Here is a 12,694-nt window from a genome sequence, read left to right as displayed (position 1 = left end):
TGATGCAATAGACTCCCCTCTGGCCACTGCTGGGCATGGGGCTGCTTGCTTTCTGAGTGTTGCTTTTGATGAGTGTAGCATAACAGTCCTGGGTTAATCAAGCAATCCGTTTAATTCTGGCCTGCGCCCTTTAAAGGTGCTGTCCAGTGGCTACTCAGAGCACTTGGCGGGGCTCTAACAGCTGTGCCATTTGCGTTTTCAAAACACTGGCAGGTACTTTTGTTCCTCTGTGTTTTTCACGCTCTGGGCACAGCCAAGCTGGAGTGAGCGGCCCTGCTGAGCCCACCACATGCCGCAGGGCCCTCAGGAAGGCTGGCACTGCGGTGTTCCTGGGAACCGACCACCCAACTAGGACTCACCTGCCGCCTGCAGGATGCCGTGTCGGGCCACGTCATAGAAGGGGTGATTCACGCTCAGCACAGGGTCTGGGCCAGCCATGGGCGCCACCGAGGGCCTCCTCACGGTACGCAGTGCGGCGGCCTCCTCCTCATCTCTCTGCAGCTCTGCAGCAGACAACAAGGATTAGAGGAAGTAGCTGTATTTCCAAGGAAGGAGGAGAGCGAGGGAGCTCTGACGTCTCCTGAAGTCTTTTTACTGGACATGCACCATGCCTCTGCTGTGCGCCCACTCTGTGCCCGCCTCTGCTGTGCGCCCACTCTGTGCCCGCCTCTGCTGTGTGCCCACTATGCACCTGCTCAGTACACTGCACCACGGAAGGAGAAAAATGAGACCCGAGAGCTGGAGTATCTTCCACACTGACAGCAGTGGAAACTAAGGCTCAGAGGGGAGAATGACTTGCCCGAGGTCACACTGCTAATCGGCAGTAAGGTGTGGACGTGAACTTGATTTCCCAGCTCCAAACTCTGACTCAGGGCCTTCTTGTAAGATGCTGACACTGGCAGCCGGCAGGAAGCCGTGGCTGGGGTCAAGGGAAGAAAGCGGGGTCACTGTGCTATGAGGCAGTAAGAAAAGGGCTGTCCAGGACATGGAAGCAACCTAAGTGTCCATCGACAGATGAATGGATAAAGAAGATATGGCACATGTATGCAATAGAATATTACTCAGCCATAAAAAGAAACGAAATTGAGTTATTTGTAGTGATGTGGATAGACCTAGACTCTGTCATACAGAGTGAAGTAAGTCAGAAAGAGAAAAACAAATATCGTATGCTAACACATATATATGGAATCTAAAAAAAAAAAAAAGGTTCTGAAGAACCTAGGGGCAGGACAGGAATAAAGACACAGACGTAGAGAATGGACTTGAGGACACGGGGAGGGGGAAGGGTAAGCTGGGATGAAGTGAGAGAGTGGCATGGACATAGATACACTACCAAATGTAAAATAGATAGCTAGTGGGAAGCAGCCGCATAGCACAGGGAGATCAGCTCGGTGCTTTGTGACCACTTAGAGGGGTGGGGTAGGGAGGGTGGGAGGGAGACGCAAGAGGGAGGGGATATGGGGATATATGTATACATATAGCTGATTCACTTTGTTATACAGCAGGAACTAACACACAACTGTAAAGCAATTATACCCAATAAAGATGTTAAAAATAAATAAATAAATAAATATGTTTAGCTTAAGCAAAATAAGAGAAAAAGAAAAAAAAAAGAAAAAAGAAAAAGAAAAGGGCTGTCTTCCGAAGTTTAATTTTAGTACAGGAGGTTCGTTCATACAAAACAAATCCAGGTTCCTTCAGAAATGTTTTCAGGGACTTCCCTGGCGGCCCAGTGGTTAAGACTCCACTCTCTCAATGCAGGGGGCGCAGGTTTGATCCCTGGTTGGGGAACTAATATCCCGCATGCTGTGTGGAGCGGCCAAAAAAAAAAAGAAAGAAAAAAAAATATTTTCAGTTGGAAAACGAACAGAAACTTCAAATTTCAGGTGAGGGTAGACTTCGGCCCCCAGATGTACTGGGATGAATCGTATGACTCCAAAATTCACATCTACCTGGAAACCCACAATGTGACCTCATTTGGAAATAGTGTCTTTAGAGAGGAAATGAGTTAAGATGAGGTCACACTGGATTAGGGTGGGCCCTAAATCCAAGGACATGTCCTTATAAGAAGAGGAGAGGACACAGACACCCAGGGAGAAAGCCACTCGAAGATGGGCTCAGAGACTGGAGTGACCCGGCCACAAGCCCAGGAGCACCTGGAGCTCCGGGAGCTGCAAGAGGCAGGAAGGATCCTCCCCTGCAGCCTCCAGAGGGAGCACGGCCCTGCTGACACGTTGATTTTGGACTTTTAGCCTCCAGAGCTGAGAGAGAATACACTTCTATTGTCTTAAGGCTCCAAGTTAGCGGTGCTGTGTTCCAGCCGCCCCAGGAGACTGACACAGCAGACTGGCGTCGAGAGCCAGAACAGCTGAGCTAGTATCGCCAGAGGGCATGACGGGGTGGGGTGAGGGGTTTGGGAGGAAGCACTGACTTTTCCTAACAAATTCTGAAGATGATCCTGATGCAGAGCCAGGTCTGAGACCTCCTGATTCAGACCCACACCGCATGCCAGAGAGACCCACCACGACCCCAGGGTGGTCCATCTGTAGGCTGTGAGGCTGCCTCACGTGGTCTGCAGCCTGCCTCCTGTGGCCTCTCACCCACTGGTCCCAGGGCCACCCCCACTCCTTGGTGTCCCCTGAGCCCGTGAAGGTCCGGGGGAGGGGTGGATGGGGCAAGGCCCTTGTTTATCTACAGTGTGACAGGTCCCAGAGCGGGACCAGCATGGGAGGCTGCAGGGCTCACCTCAGCCATCCAGTCATCTAGCAATATGTACTGAGTATCCCCACGTGCAGGGGACAGTTTTAGACAGTAGGGACACAGCATGAAACACAGAGTCCCTGTGGTGGGCAGAATCAAGGCCACCCAATGATGTCCACGTCCTGATCCCCAGAACCTGAGACCATGTGACCTTAGATGGCAAAAGAGACTTTGCAGGTGTGATTAAGGTAAGGATCTGAGATGGGGAGATGATCCCCCGGAGCCCTCGAGGGAGTGCGGACCGGCCCAGCGAAACGCATTTCAGACAGTGTTGATTTACCCCGCTAACTCGGTGGGACGTTGTTACAGCAGCCCAAGGGGACGCATGCACTTTGTCCTCAAGGGCCTTCTGGTGGGGTTGGGAAACAGACAAGAGAGAAACGTCAGGCGTCAGGGACAAATGCTGATGAAAGATCAAGCTGCGTGAGGGGGGCCGCAGTGGGGGCCGAGTGCGTCAGGTCTGAGCAGAGGCGGGAAGGAGGGGAAGCAGGGAGCCAGGCTGGAAGCTGCTGGAAGGGGAATCCAGGTGGAGGGAACCACGTGCAAAGGCCATGAGGAGGCTGCAGGGAGTCCCCGAGGGGCAACAGAGAAGCCGAGCAGGGACCTGTCATCCTGAGGAGCCGGAGCCGCTGGGGGCTTGGGGTCAGCGAGGGGCATATGCTCCATCCCCACTAGGGTCCCTGGGCAGCTGAGTGGAGGGCAGGTGGCAGAGGGCAGCGGGCTGGCCCCATCCCCGTCCCGTGCAGCCCACCGAGATGAGGGATCGGACCAGGCGCTGTGCCCCAGGGTCGGGGGAGAGCAGGCTTCCCCGAGGAGCCGACGATGGACGGGCATAAAACAACCGGCGGGGCGAGGACTGAGTGTCCCAGAAAGAGGAGAGGGTCCCCAGCGGGGTGAGCGTAACAGGTCACTGTGGCCAGAGGGAGAGCAGGGGTGAGCGGCCAGGGTGAGCCGGACCACGGGGCCTCGAAGCCGTGGTGAGGAGCTGGGTTTTGTCCAGAGAGGCCGGGAGGCCACCGGGAGGGTTAACAGAGAGCTGGAGGGTGTGAGCAAATGCCAGGGATAGCCTCGCGCAGAGGCAGAGGGGAGTGTGTGTGGACCAGGCTAGAGCCCGGCAAGGCCAGGCCGTGCTCTGGGGCTCGGCTGACCTGTGTCCACTGGGGCTCATCCACCTCTTCTTACAGGGTTAGATTTTTTGAGCCACATAAATATATTACCTGTAAAAATAAATGGGCACCAACAACCTCCTTCTCCCGGGATGGGGCTGGAAGAGGACGTACTTTACCTGTTCCGTCCAGCTCCTCCAACTCCAGCCCGCACATGCTCTGCTGGGGGCCAGGGCGGCTCGGAGACATCGTTGGGATGCCACCTCCTGAGGAACCGGGCATGGGGTCCTTCCAACGCCCTGAGGGAGAAGCACACGGAACCCGGGGGGGCATTTAACACAAGTGCACCGGGCTTGAGGAATGAAGGAAGGCCCTTCACGTGGCCCGCGGGCTGTTTAATTTCCCTTCTTGACAAGAAAAAAGGTAGCCACGTCTGATTCACCCAGACCTCAGATCACTTTGGCGTTTGGTGCTCAGTCGGCCCGGCCCTGCCCCCTCCCCCTCCCCCCGCCCCCGCCCCCCCACGTGGGAGAATCGCCTCTCAATGAACAACTCGAGGTCCCGGGAGCCAGACCCCTGGAAGGTGGCATCCACCCCACATTTGGGCCCCTATATCTGATCTCCTCCTCTGCAGGCTCTGCCCCCCAATGGGTGCACCTAGATGGGGCTCCCCCTCCCCAACGGCCCCACGTCCCGGGGGAGCTGGGCACGAAGGGCAGTGGGATGGGGGGGGACATGTGGAGTGAGAACAGCACTTCCAGGGCCAACGCACTTGGAGGACAGCATCGTTCTTGCTTCACCACGTGCCTCAGAAATACGCACACTCACTCCTGTACCCACTTCACGGAGCGGGTACCTGAGGCCAGTGAAGATCACTTAGAGCTGCTCATGCCCGCAGAGCTACTAATCCCAACTATAGCTAAGAGTCACCACCTGGTCATCCTGGGCCTGGGATGCTGCTTCAAAACCTGTGCAAATGTTTACAAAACTCTGTTAGTACCCAAACAATGGAATATTATTTGTCCATAAAAAGGAATAAAGTACTGACACCTGCTACAACACGTATGAACCTTGAAAATGTCATGCTAAGTGAAAGAAGCCAGCCACAAAAGATAACATGATTCCATTTATAACGTCCAGAATAGGCAAATCCATAGAGACAGAAAGCAGATTATTGGCTGCCAGGGGGTGGAGGGGGAAGGGGGGATTAGGGAGGTGAGAGCAAAGTAGCATGGGTTTTTTTTTTTTCGGCTGCACTGCATGGCTTGTGGGATCTTAGTTCCCCCACCAGGGGTCAAACCCGTGCCCTCAGCAGTGAAAGCACAGAGTCCTAACCACTGGTCAGCCAGGGAATTCCCTGCATGGGTTCTTTCGGAGGTGAAGAAAATGTCCTAAAACTGACTGGGGTGATGGTTGCTTATATCTGTGACTACACTAAAAACCACTGAACTGTATACTTTGGTGAATTATATGTTATATGAATCATATCTCAGTAAAGGTGTTTTTAAAACTTAACAATGCAGGGTGAAAACAGCACGTATAGTTTGGTCCAGTTTTTTAATAGTGAAAAGAAACGTAGAACAGTGTTTTTGAAATGCTGGTTTCTATGAGTTCTATGATTAGGGTTTATAAATCCATTTATTTTTCCATGTTTGTCCTTTTTTCATTTTTGCAAAAGCCTGTATTGCTCTTAATGTAAGATTGTCATTTGAACTAAAATAAGAATGTTTTATGAATATAGAAAAGTTTTAAACCTTCTTAAAAAAAAACCCCCATTAGCTAAGTGCCATTTTCCATGTCCATTTCACAGATGGGAGAACTGAGGCAGAGGTCAGGGGGTCACTTGGCGGATACACAGCCCACTGAGGGCAGGGCTGTAGGACTCCAAAGCTCTTACCCAGGACACTGGCCACAGATATACAAGAGCAGAGAGGGACTTACCCGGTGGCACAGTGGATAAGACTCCACACTCCCAATGCAGGGGGCCCAGTTCGATCCCTGCTCAGGGAACTAGATCCCACATGCATGCCGCATCTAGGCGTTCGCGTGCCACAACTAAGGAACCAGTGAGCCGCAACTAAGGAGCCCGCCTGCTGCAACTAAGACCCTGTGCAACCAAATAAAATAAATAAATAAATATGAAAATAAATAAAATAAAATAAAAGAGCAAAGAGTCAGGGGGGCCCAGGGAAGGAGAGGTTAAGTCCCCTTTCCAGGGTGTCCACTCAGAGCTGGCCCATCAAGGCCGCACCTGCCCACTTTGGGGGAGAAGTCAGAGTCTGTGCTTGTCCGTGACAGCTGCCAATGTTTAAACAGTGCAATCTAATTTAAAATGAAAAAAACCAAAATCTGTATGCCCCAGACTCCACAATTCCACTCTTGGACACACACCCAGCAGAATGTGTACATCTGTGCACCAAAGGACATGGGCTGGAATGTTCTGAGCCGCAGCACTGAGACAGCCCCAAACTGGAAACGACCCAAGTATCCACAGCCAGTGAAGGGAGCTAGAGGCTGTGGAGGGCGCGTCGGCGCAACGCTCAGCCGCCGTGCGAAGCGGCTGCGCGTCCCATGATGTCATTGAGCAAAAAGACTCGAAAGAAGATACACAGTACGATTCCATTTCTACACGTGCAAAGCCAGGCCAACTGAGCCCACGGTGACGGAGGCCGGGGAGGTGCGCACGCCGGTGGGGGGCGGAGGGGGAGGGGCACCGGTGCCGGCCACGCTCTGTCCCCGCATTGGGGTGCCGTCCCGTGTGCTCATGCTGGGAAAGCTCGGGGCATCTGGGAGCTCTGATTTGGCCAGGCGGTGGGGGAGGGCTGCTCGGAAAGGACAGCAGTGGAGCAGAAAGGCTTCGAGGAGGGGGTGGGGGAGAAGAGGCCTGCGTAGAAGGGGCGGGGGCGGGGGGAGGGGGCTTGCGGGCCTCAGCCACTCACCTGACAGCCACATCCTGGGCGGAGCCGGGACCCCAACACAGGGGGATCAGATCTGTGCCCTCAAAAGTGCTCGGGCACCAGAGGGGCCCAGATGATCACGGAAGGGAGTGGACATCAACCGGACACACGTGGAGACTGACAGAGGCCAGGAGCTGGCTGAGGCCACACACGGAGGGAGGCCGGTGTCAGGAGACACCAACGGGCGTCAGAGGCACAGCACCCCCGGCCGATGCAGCCCACGCTGTGCCCAATGGGACAATGCCATAGACACAGGCTACGACCAGAGTTCAGGCCTGCAGCCCCACAGGAAGGGAGCTCATGGCCGTAGAGGGTGGACTGCTGTCCTCGTGGCCACCAGCATCCCCTCCCCCTCTGCCAGTAACTCACCCACTTTCTCTCTCACACACGTGCACACACGCATGCATGCCCACACACGCACACACAAACATGCACACACATGCATGCCCACATGCCCACTGGTGCACACACATACATGCACACACATGCATGCCCACATGTGCACACATACATGCACACACATGCATGCCCACATGCATACATGCACACACACATACATGCCCACATGCATACATGCACACACATACACATGCATGCCCGCATGCGCACACACACGCACATGCATGCCCACACAGTACACGCACACACACGCATGCACACATGCATGTGCATGCGTGTGCATGCGTGTGGAATGCAGGACTTTTGCCTGGCCAATCACAGTACCAAATTTCCTGAGCCATGGGGACTGGCTCAGGAGTGATCACATGACCCAGCTGGTTCAATCAGAGTGACTTCTGAGATGTCTAGAAAAGCTACTGAGGGGACTTCCCTGGTGGCACAGTGGTTAAGAATCCGCCTGCCAATTCAGGGGACATGGGTTCAAGCCCTGGTCCGGGAAGATCCCACATGCCGTGGAGCAACTAAGCCCGTGCGCCACAACTACTGAGACTGCATGCCACAACTCCTGAAGCCCACACACCTAGAGCCTGTGCTCTGCAACAAGGGAAGCCACCGCTATGAGAAGCCCGCGCATCGCAACGAAGAGTAGCCCCCGCTCACTGCAACTAGAGAAAGCCCGTGCGCAGCAACGAAGACCCAACACAGCCAAAAATAAATAAACAAATAAATTTAAAAAAAAAAGCTACTGAGATACTTTTTTAAAAAAATAAATTTATTTATTTTTGTGGGCATGCATGCAAATAAATTTATTTATAGTGTGTGGGCTTCTCATTGCGGTGGCTTCTCTTGTTGTGGAGCACGGGTTCTAGGCACGCAGGCTTCAGTAGTTGTGGCACATGGGCTCAGTAGGTGTGGCTCATGGGCTCTAGAGTGCAGGCTCAGTAGTTGTGGTGCACGGGCTTAGTTGCTCCGCAGCATGTGGGATCTTCCCGGACCAGGGCTCGAACCCGTGTCCCCTGCATTGGCAGGTGGATTCTTAACCACTGTGTCACCAGGGAAGCCCAGAAGAGATACTTTTAAAATTTCTTCTACTGGACCCAAACTTGACAGGATGTGAGCTTGGAGTTACCCAAGGTCACCACATGGAACTGGAGGAAAATGAAGCCCATGGCAGAAGACAATGCAAGGGATGGAGAAAATGTCCCTAAAACACTGTGCACCTGGATCCAGCTGTACCTGAGTGCAAAGATCCAATAAATCCTCTTTTCTGCTTAAGCCAGTTTGGGTTATAGATGACCTGTCACTTGTAACAAAACGAGTACTGATTTTTTTTCTTTGAAAGATCAGTGGTATTGAAACACGATGAAATCTTCCTCAGTATTCTCTACTTTAAGAGAATGAAACAATCAAGCCCACACTGTTTTTCTTTTTGATTGCGGCACAAGAAAATGAACTTCATTTCTGAAAACTCTTTGGGGGAGATCTGGCTTAGAACAGAGCTATGACGGGCACCAATGGACATCAGCCCTGCCCTGCACTCAGTCCCGACCTCTCCCCTCCAGGAGAGGCAGTTAGAAGTGGCGACACCAATGCTAACTCAGCAGGGCCCCCGAGGACGCCACTCTCCCCTGATCCAAGCTTCTTCTCCGTGGCCAGCAGATAACACAATCTTTCAATGAAACTGGTCCACTCCATGTTGCCTGATTAAATCCCCCCGATCTCCCCCTACTCCACAGTTCATTTCTAAATAGCAAAACGGTATGACAACAACATGAAAGGACTTAAGTTTATGGGGTAGCAGGGAGTCTCCCACTACCCTGTGTGCAACTTTTATTTCTGCACACTCTTCTCCAGTTTTGCCCACGTGCACCCACATTTGACAAAGTCATAACCAGACGGCACGCCCACGTACTTTTTGTAATCAGCTCTGTCTGCTCACCCACCACCCCACCCATCAGCCCAGAGCACCCCAGACCCTGGAATAGTCAGCCCAACGCCCAGGCCACCAGCAGCATGGGCAGCACCATCTGGGACAGGAGTTGGTGTCTCTTGCTGCAAAGTGGAGGGAGATTTGGGGGCAGGAAAGGGGTGTGGACAACACGGCTGTGTCCAGGCACAGGTGACGTGCTCCCCATAGACTCTGGTGGCCACCACCGCAGTCAGGCAAGCTCAGCACCACGATGGCGGGACAGCCTGACCTCGGCACCTCCAGATGCGCTGCGATATTCGTGCCCAAAAGACCTCACCTGAATCTAATTAAGTCTCTAGCTTTATTGTTCCAGAGGAAGCACCCCAGGGGACCAAAGAACACAAGAAATGACACCATGATGGGGGAAAACAAATCAGACAAACCTAGGGGAGTTTCCTGGTGGCCTAGTGGTTAGGATTCTGTGTTTTCACCGTTGTGGACCAGGTCGGGGAACTAAGATCCCACAAGCCGCGCAGTGTGGCCAAAAAAAAAAAAAAAGAAAAAATCAGACAAACCTAGAATGAGAGCCATTCTACAAGGCAATTCATTGGCCTGGTCTCTCTATTTTTTTTTTTTTTTTTTTTTTTTTTATGAAGAGGTAAGTTTTACTCACTCTCTTTTTTTTTTTTTTTTGGGGGGGGTGTTTTTTTTCTGATTTTTTTTTTTTCACACACACACACACACTGTATTTTATTTTTACAAGAGATAAATAGACTGACACCAAGCATTGTACATGGATGACCACAACAAAAGCAACAATGATTGCAATTACCAAACATGAAACACACTCATACTATGTCATAATATTGACATTCAGTCCAGTAATCCTCCACTGTAACAGTGGTCTCTTTAAAAGTTGATGTTATTTAAAAAAAAAAAAAAAGCAGGGGAGGGGGAGAAGTGGGGGTGGGTGCACTGTTCTAGATTGAAAGGAGATGGAGAGACATAAGGACCCAACACAGCATGGGAACCTTGATGGTTTATAAAGGAGCAGTGAAGGGACTTCCCCAGTGGCGCAGTGGTTAAGAATCCGCCTGCCAACGCAGGGGACACAGGTTCGAGCCCTGGTCCGGGAAGATCCCACATGCCGCGGAGCAACTAAGCCCGTGCACCACAACTACTGAGCCTGCGCTCTAGAGGCCGTGAGGCACAACTACTGAGCCCACATGCCACAACTACTGAAGCCCGTGCACCTAGAGCCCGTGCTCCGCAACAAGAGAAGCCACCGCAATGAGAAGCCCGCACACCATAGGGAAGAGTAGCCCCTGCTCGACACAACTAGAGAAAGCCCACGCGAGCAACAAAGACCCAATGCAGCAAATAAGTAAATAAATAAATAAGTGAGTAAGTAAGTAAATAAAGAAATAAATAGAGCAGTGAAAACATTCCTGGGGCACCTGGCACAATTTGAATGTGGCCTGAATGGTTGATGACATTCAAGGAATTACGGTTAATTTTCTTAGATGTGAGAATGGTATCAGGTTATACAAGAGAATGTCTTTACACTCAGATGCTAAAATAGTCAGCAGGGAATGGCAGGAGGTCTGCCATTCACCTTCCAGGAGTTCAGCTAAGAAAGAGAGAAAGACAGAGACAGAGAAAACCCATAACGAATGGTACCAATTTCCAAATCACGGTAAAAAATGTGTTTTCTTACATGTTTCTGTACTCTGAACAATTTTCTTAAAGACAGTTGGAGACAGATGGCGGGCAGGAGGGAGCAGCCCTGGCGTGGCTCTATCACCCCATTTATCAGAGAACAAAACCAAGGTCAGTGAGAGGCCTACGGTGGCTCGAGGTCACACAGCGAGTCAGCCCCAGGACAACCCCTAGGACTTCTGCCTCTACGGCTTCTCTTGGCACAGGTAAGCCTGGGGTTTTGGTGTTTCCCTTCTGATGGCTCTCCGCTGTCCAGGGGCCATGTCGCCAGTGACCGTTGCCTGGCTCGTGTCCAGTTTCAATCAGCCTCCTCCCTCCGCCCCCTGCTGTGCTCCGCACCCCCCAAGCACTCTTCCCAGCCCAGGTCACCTGCTCCCTCAGGGGGACTCTGCTGCCACAGACGGCTGTGTGGCCTTGCCCAGGTTTGTGCCCTCTCTGGGCTGCTGGTGGGAGACCCTGGGCAGGGTACAAGGGGGCCGTGCAGGACAGGGGCAGGGAAGGGAAAGGGGGGCAGAGACCCCAGGAACAAGGAGGCGAGGTCTCAGGGGTCACTGGCACAACCTTCTACACCGCCCCCTGACACGCCCTGTCATTCCACTGACACCTCACGACAGGTGAGAGGGGGTCCCGAAGTCTGAAGACGGGGGGAGGCCATCCTGGCCCCACTCCACCCTCGGCCCCTCCCCCCAGCCCCCAGCTTCCAGCCCTGCATCTCCCCCTTGGGTGCGCCAGTCTGGAATAAGCCTGTCACCAGCCTGTTAACAAACAGCTTGAAAGCAACCTTCTGAGGGCACCAGGGGCCCCTGATTGAAAAGGCAGGGGCACCTCCTGGGGGACCCGCCCACCCAGGGCCGGGAACACGTCTGGAACGTTCTTGCTTCAAAGCCTCTCAGGAGGCACTGACCACCGGGGTGAACCCCCGAGGGGCCCCAGGCCTCCTCCTCAGCCCCCGGGGGGATGGGGGGAACTCCAGCTGCAGTGAGCCCAGCAGCACAGCCTGAGGCCCCAGAGCCTCTGAAGCCAAGAAGACTTTGCTTTTCCTCCAGACTCTGCTGTAACCAGAATGCTTTGCACTCCTTTTTTTTCCTCTGCAAGCTCAGAGCCTTCCCCCGATCGCCTAGCCCAAACAGCACAGGCAGCACTATTTGTTTTGAAGCTTGTGTGCTTGGGCCTGAGCGTGTCATACATAATCTGTGCTTTGTTGTGGCGACGAACGGCTAGCTGGGGGGTAACTGTCAGGGGAGCCCTGTGAGCCCCCAACCCCGCAGGCCCATAGTCAAGAGTAAAATAAAGCTCTTCTCCCGTCGTGGGTTGCTCCCCTGGGCTTGGGTCAGAGCCTGGTGGCCTCCCCTGGCCCCCTGCTGCATATGGCCAGCAGGACCCCACCCCGTGCAGGACGGGCACACGGCCAGGGCAAGGGAAGGAAGCCACCCCCATGCTGCCCAGGCGATCCTCGGGAGGCCAGTGTCCTGCTCCCACCAGGCACCACACAGCTGGTCTGTCCTCTCCAGGCCCAGGAGCCCCAAGGGGCTCTTACTGGCTGGGAGGCCCCCACGGAGCGGAGGGCTCCTGCACCTGGTCGGGCTGGTCCCACCGGCCTTGTGATGGTTGACTTTATGTGTCAGCTTGGCTGGGCTACGGTGCCCAGTTCTTTGATCAAACACCAGTCTAGATGTTGCTGTGAAGGTGTGTGTGGATATGATTAATACTTACAATCAATTAACTTTGAATAAAGCAGATTACCCTCGATGGTGTGGGTGGGCTTCGTCTAATCAGTTGAAGGCCTAAGAGCAAACACCGGCGTTTTTCGAGAAAGAATTCTGCCTCAACACTACAACACAGAG

At 53.3% G+C, this 12,694-nt stretch overlaps 1 protein-coding gene across 1 annotated transcript in view; it reads right to left on the bottom strand.

Annotated features, from left to right (window-relative positions):
* Positions 1-12,694, bottom strand: part of ARHGAP8 (Rho GTPase activating protein 8) — a 62,840-nt gene that overhangs the window by 40,980 nt on the left and 9,166 nt on the right. Inside the window, 2 exon segments of the mRNA XM_059937404.1 lie at positions 360-503; positions 4,046-4,165. Of these exon segments, the coding sequence (XP_059793387.1) occupies positions 360-503; positions 4,046-4,148 (247 nt within the window). The 5' untranslated portion in view covers positions 4,149-4,165.

This window comes from Balaenoptera ricei, chromosome 10 (assembly GCF_028023285.1).
Source record: "Balaenoptera ricei isolate mBalRic1 chromosome 10, mBalRic1.hap2, whole genome shotgun sequence".
In the NCBI taxonomy this organism is placed as follows: domain Eukaryota; kingdom Metazoa; phylum Chordata; class Mammalia; order Artiodactyla; family Balaenopteridae; genus Balaenoptera; species Balaenoptera ricei.
This window is presented reverse-complemented; position numbering and strand designations above follow the sequence as displayed.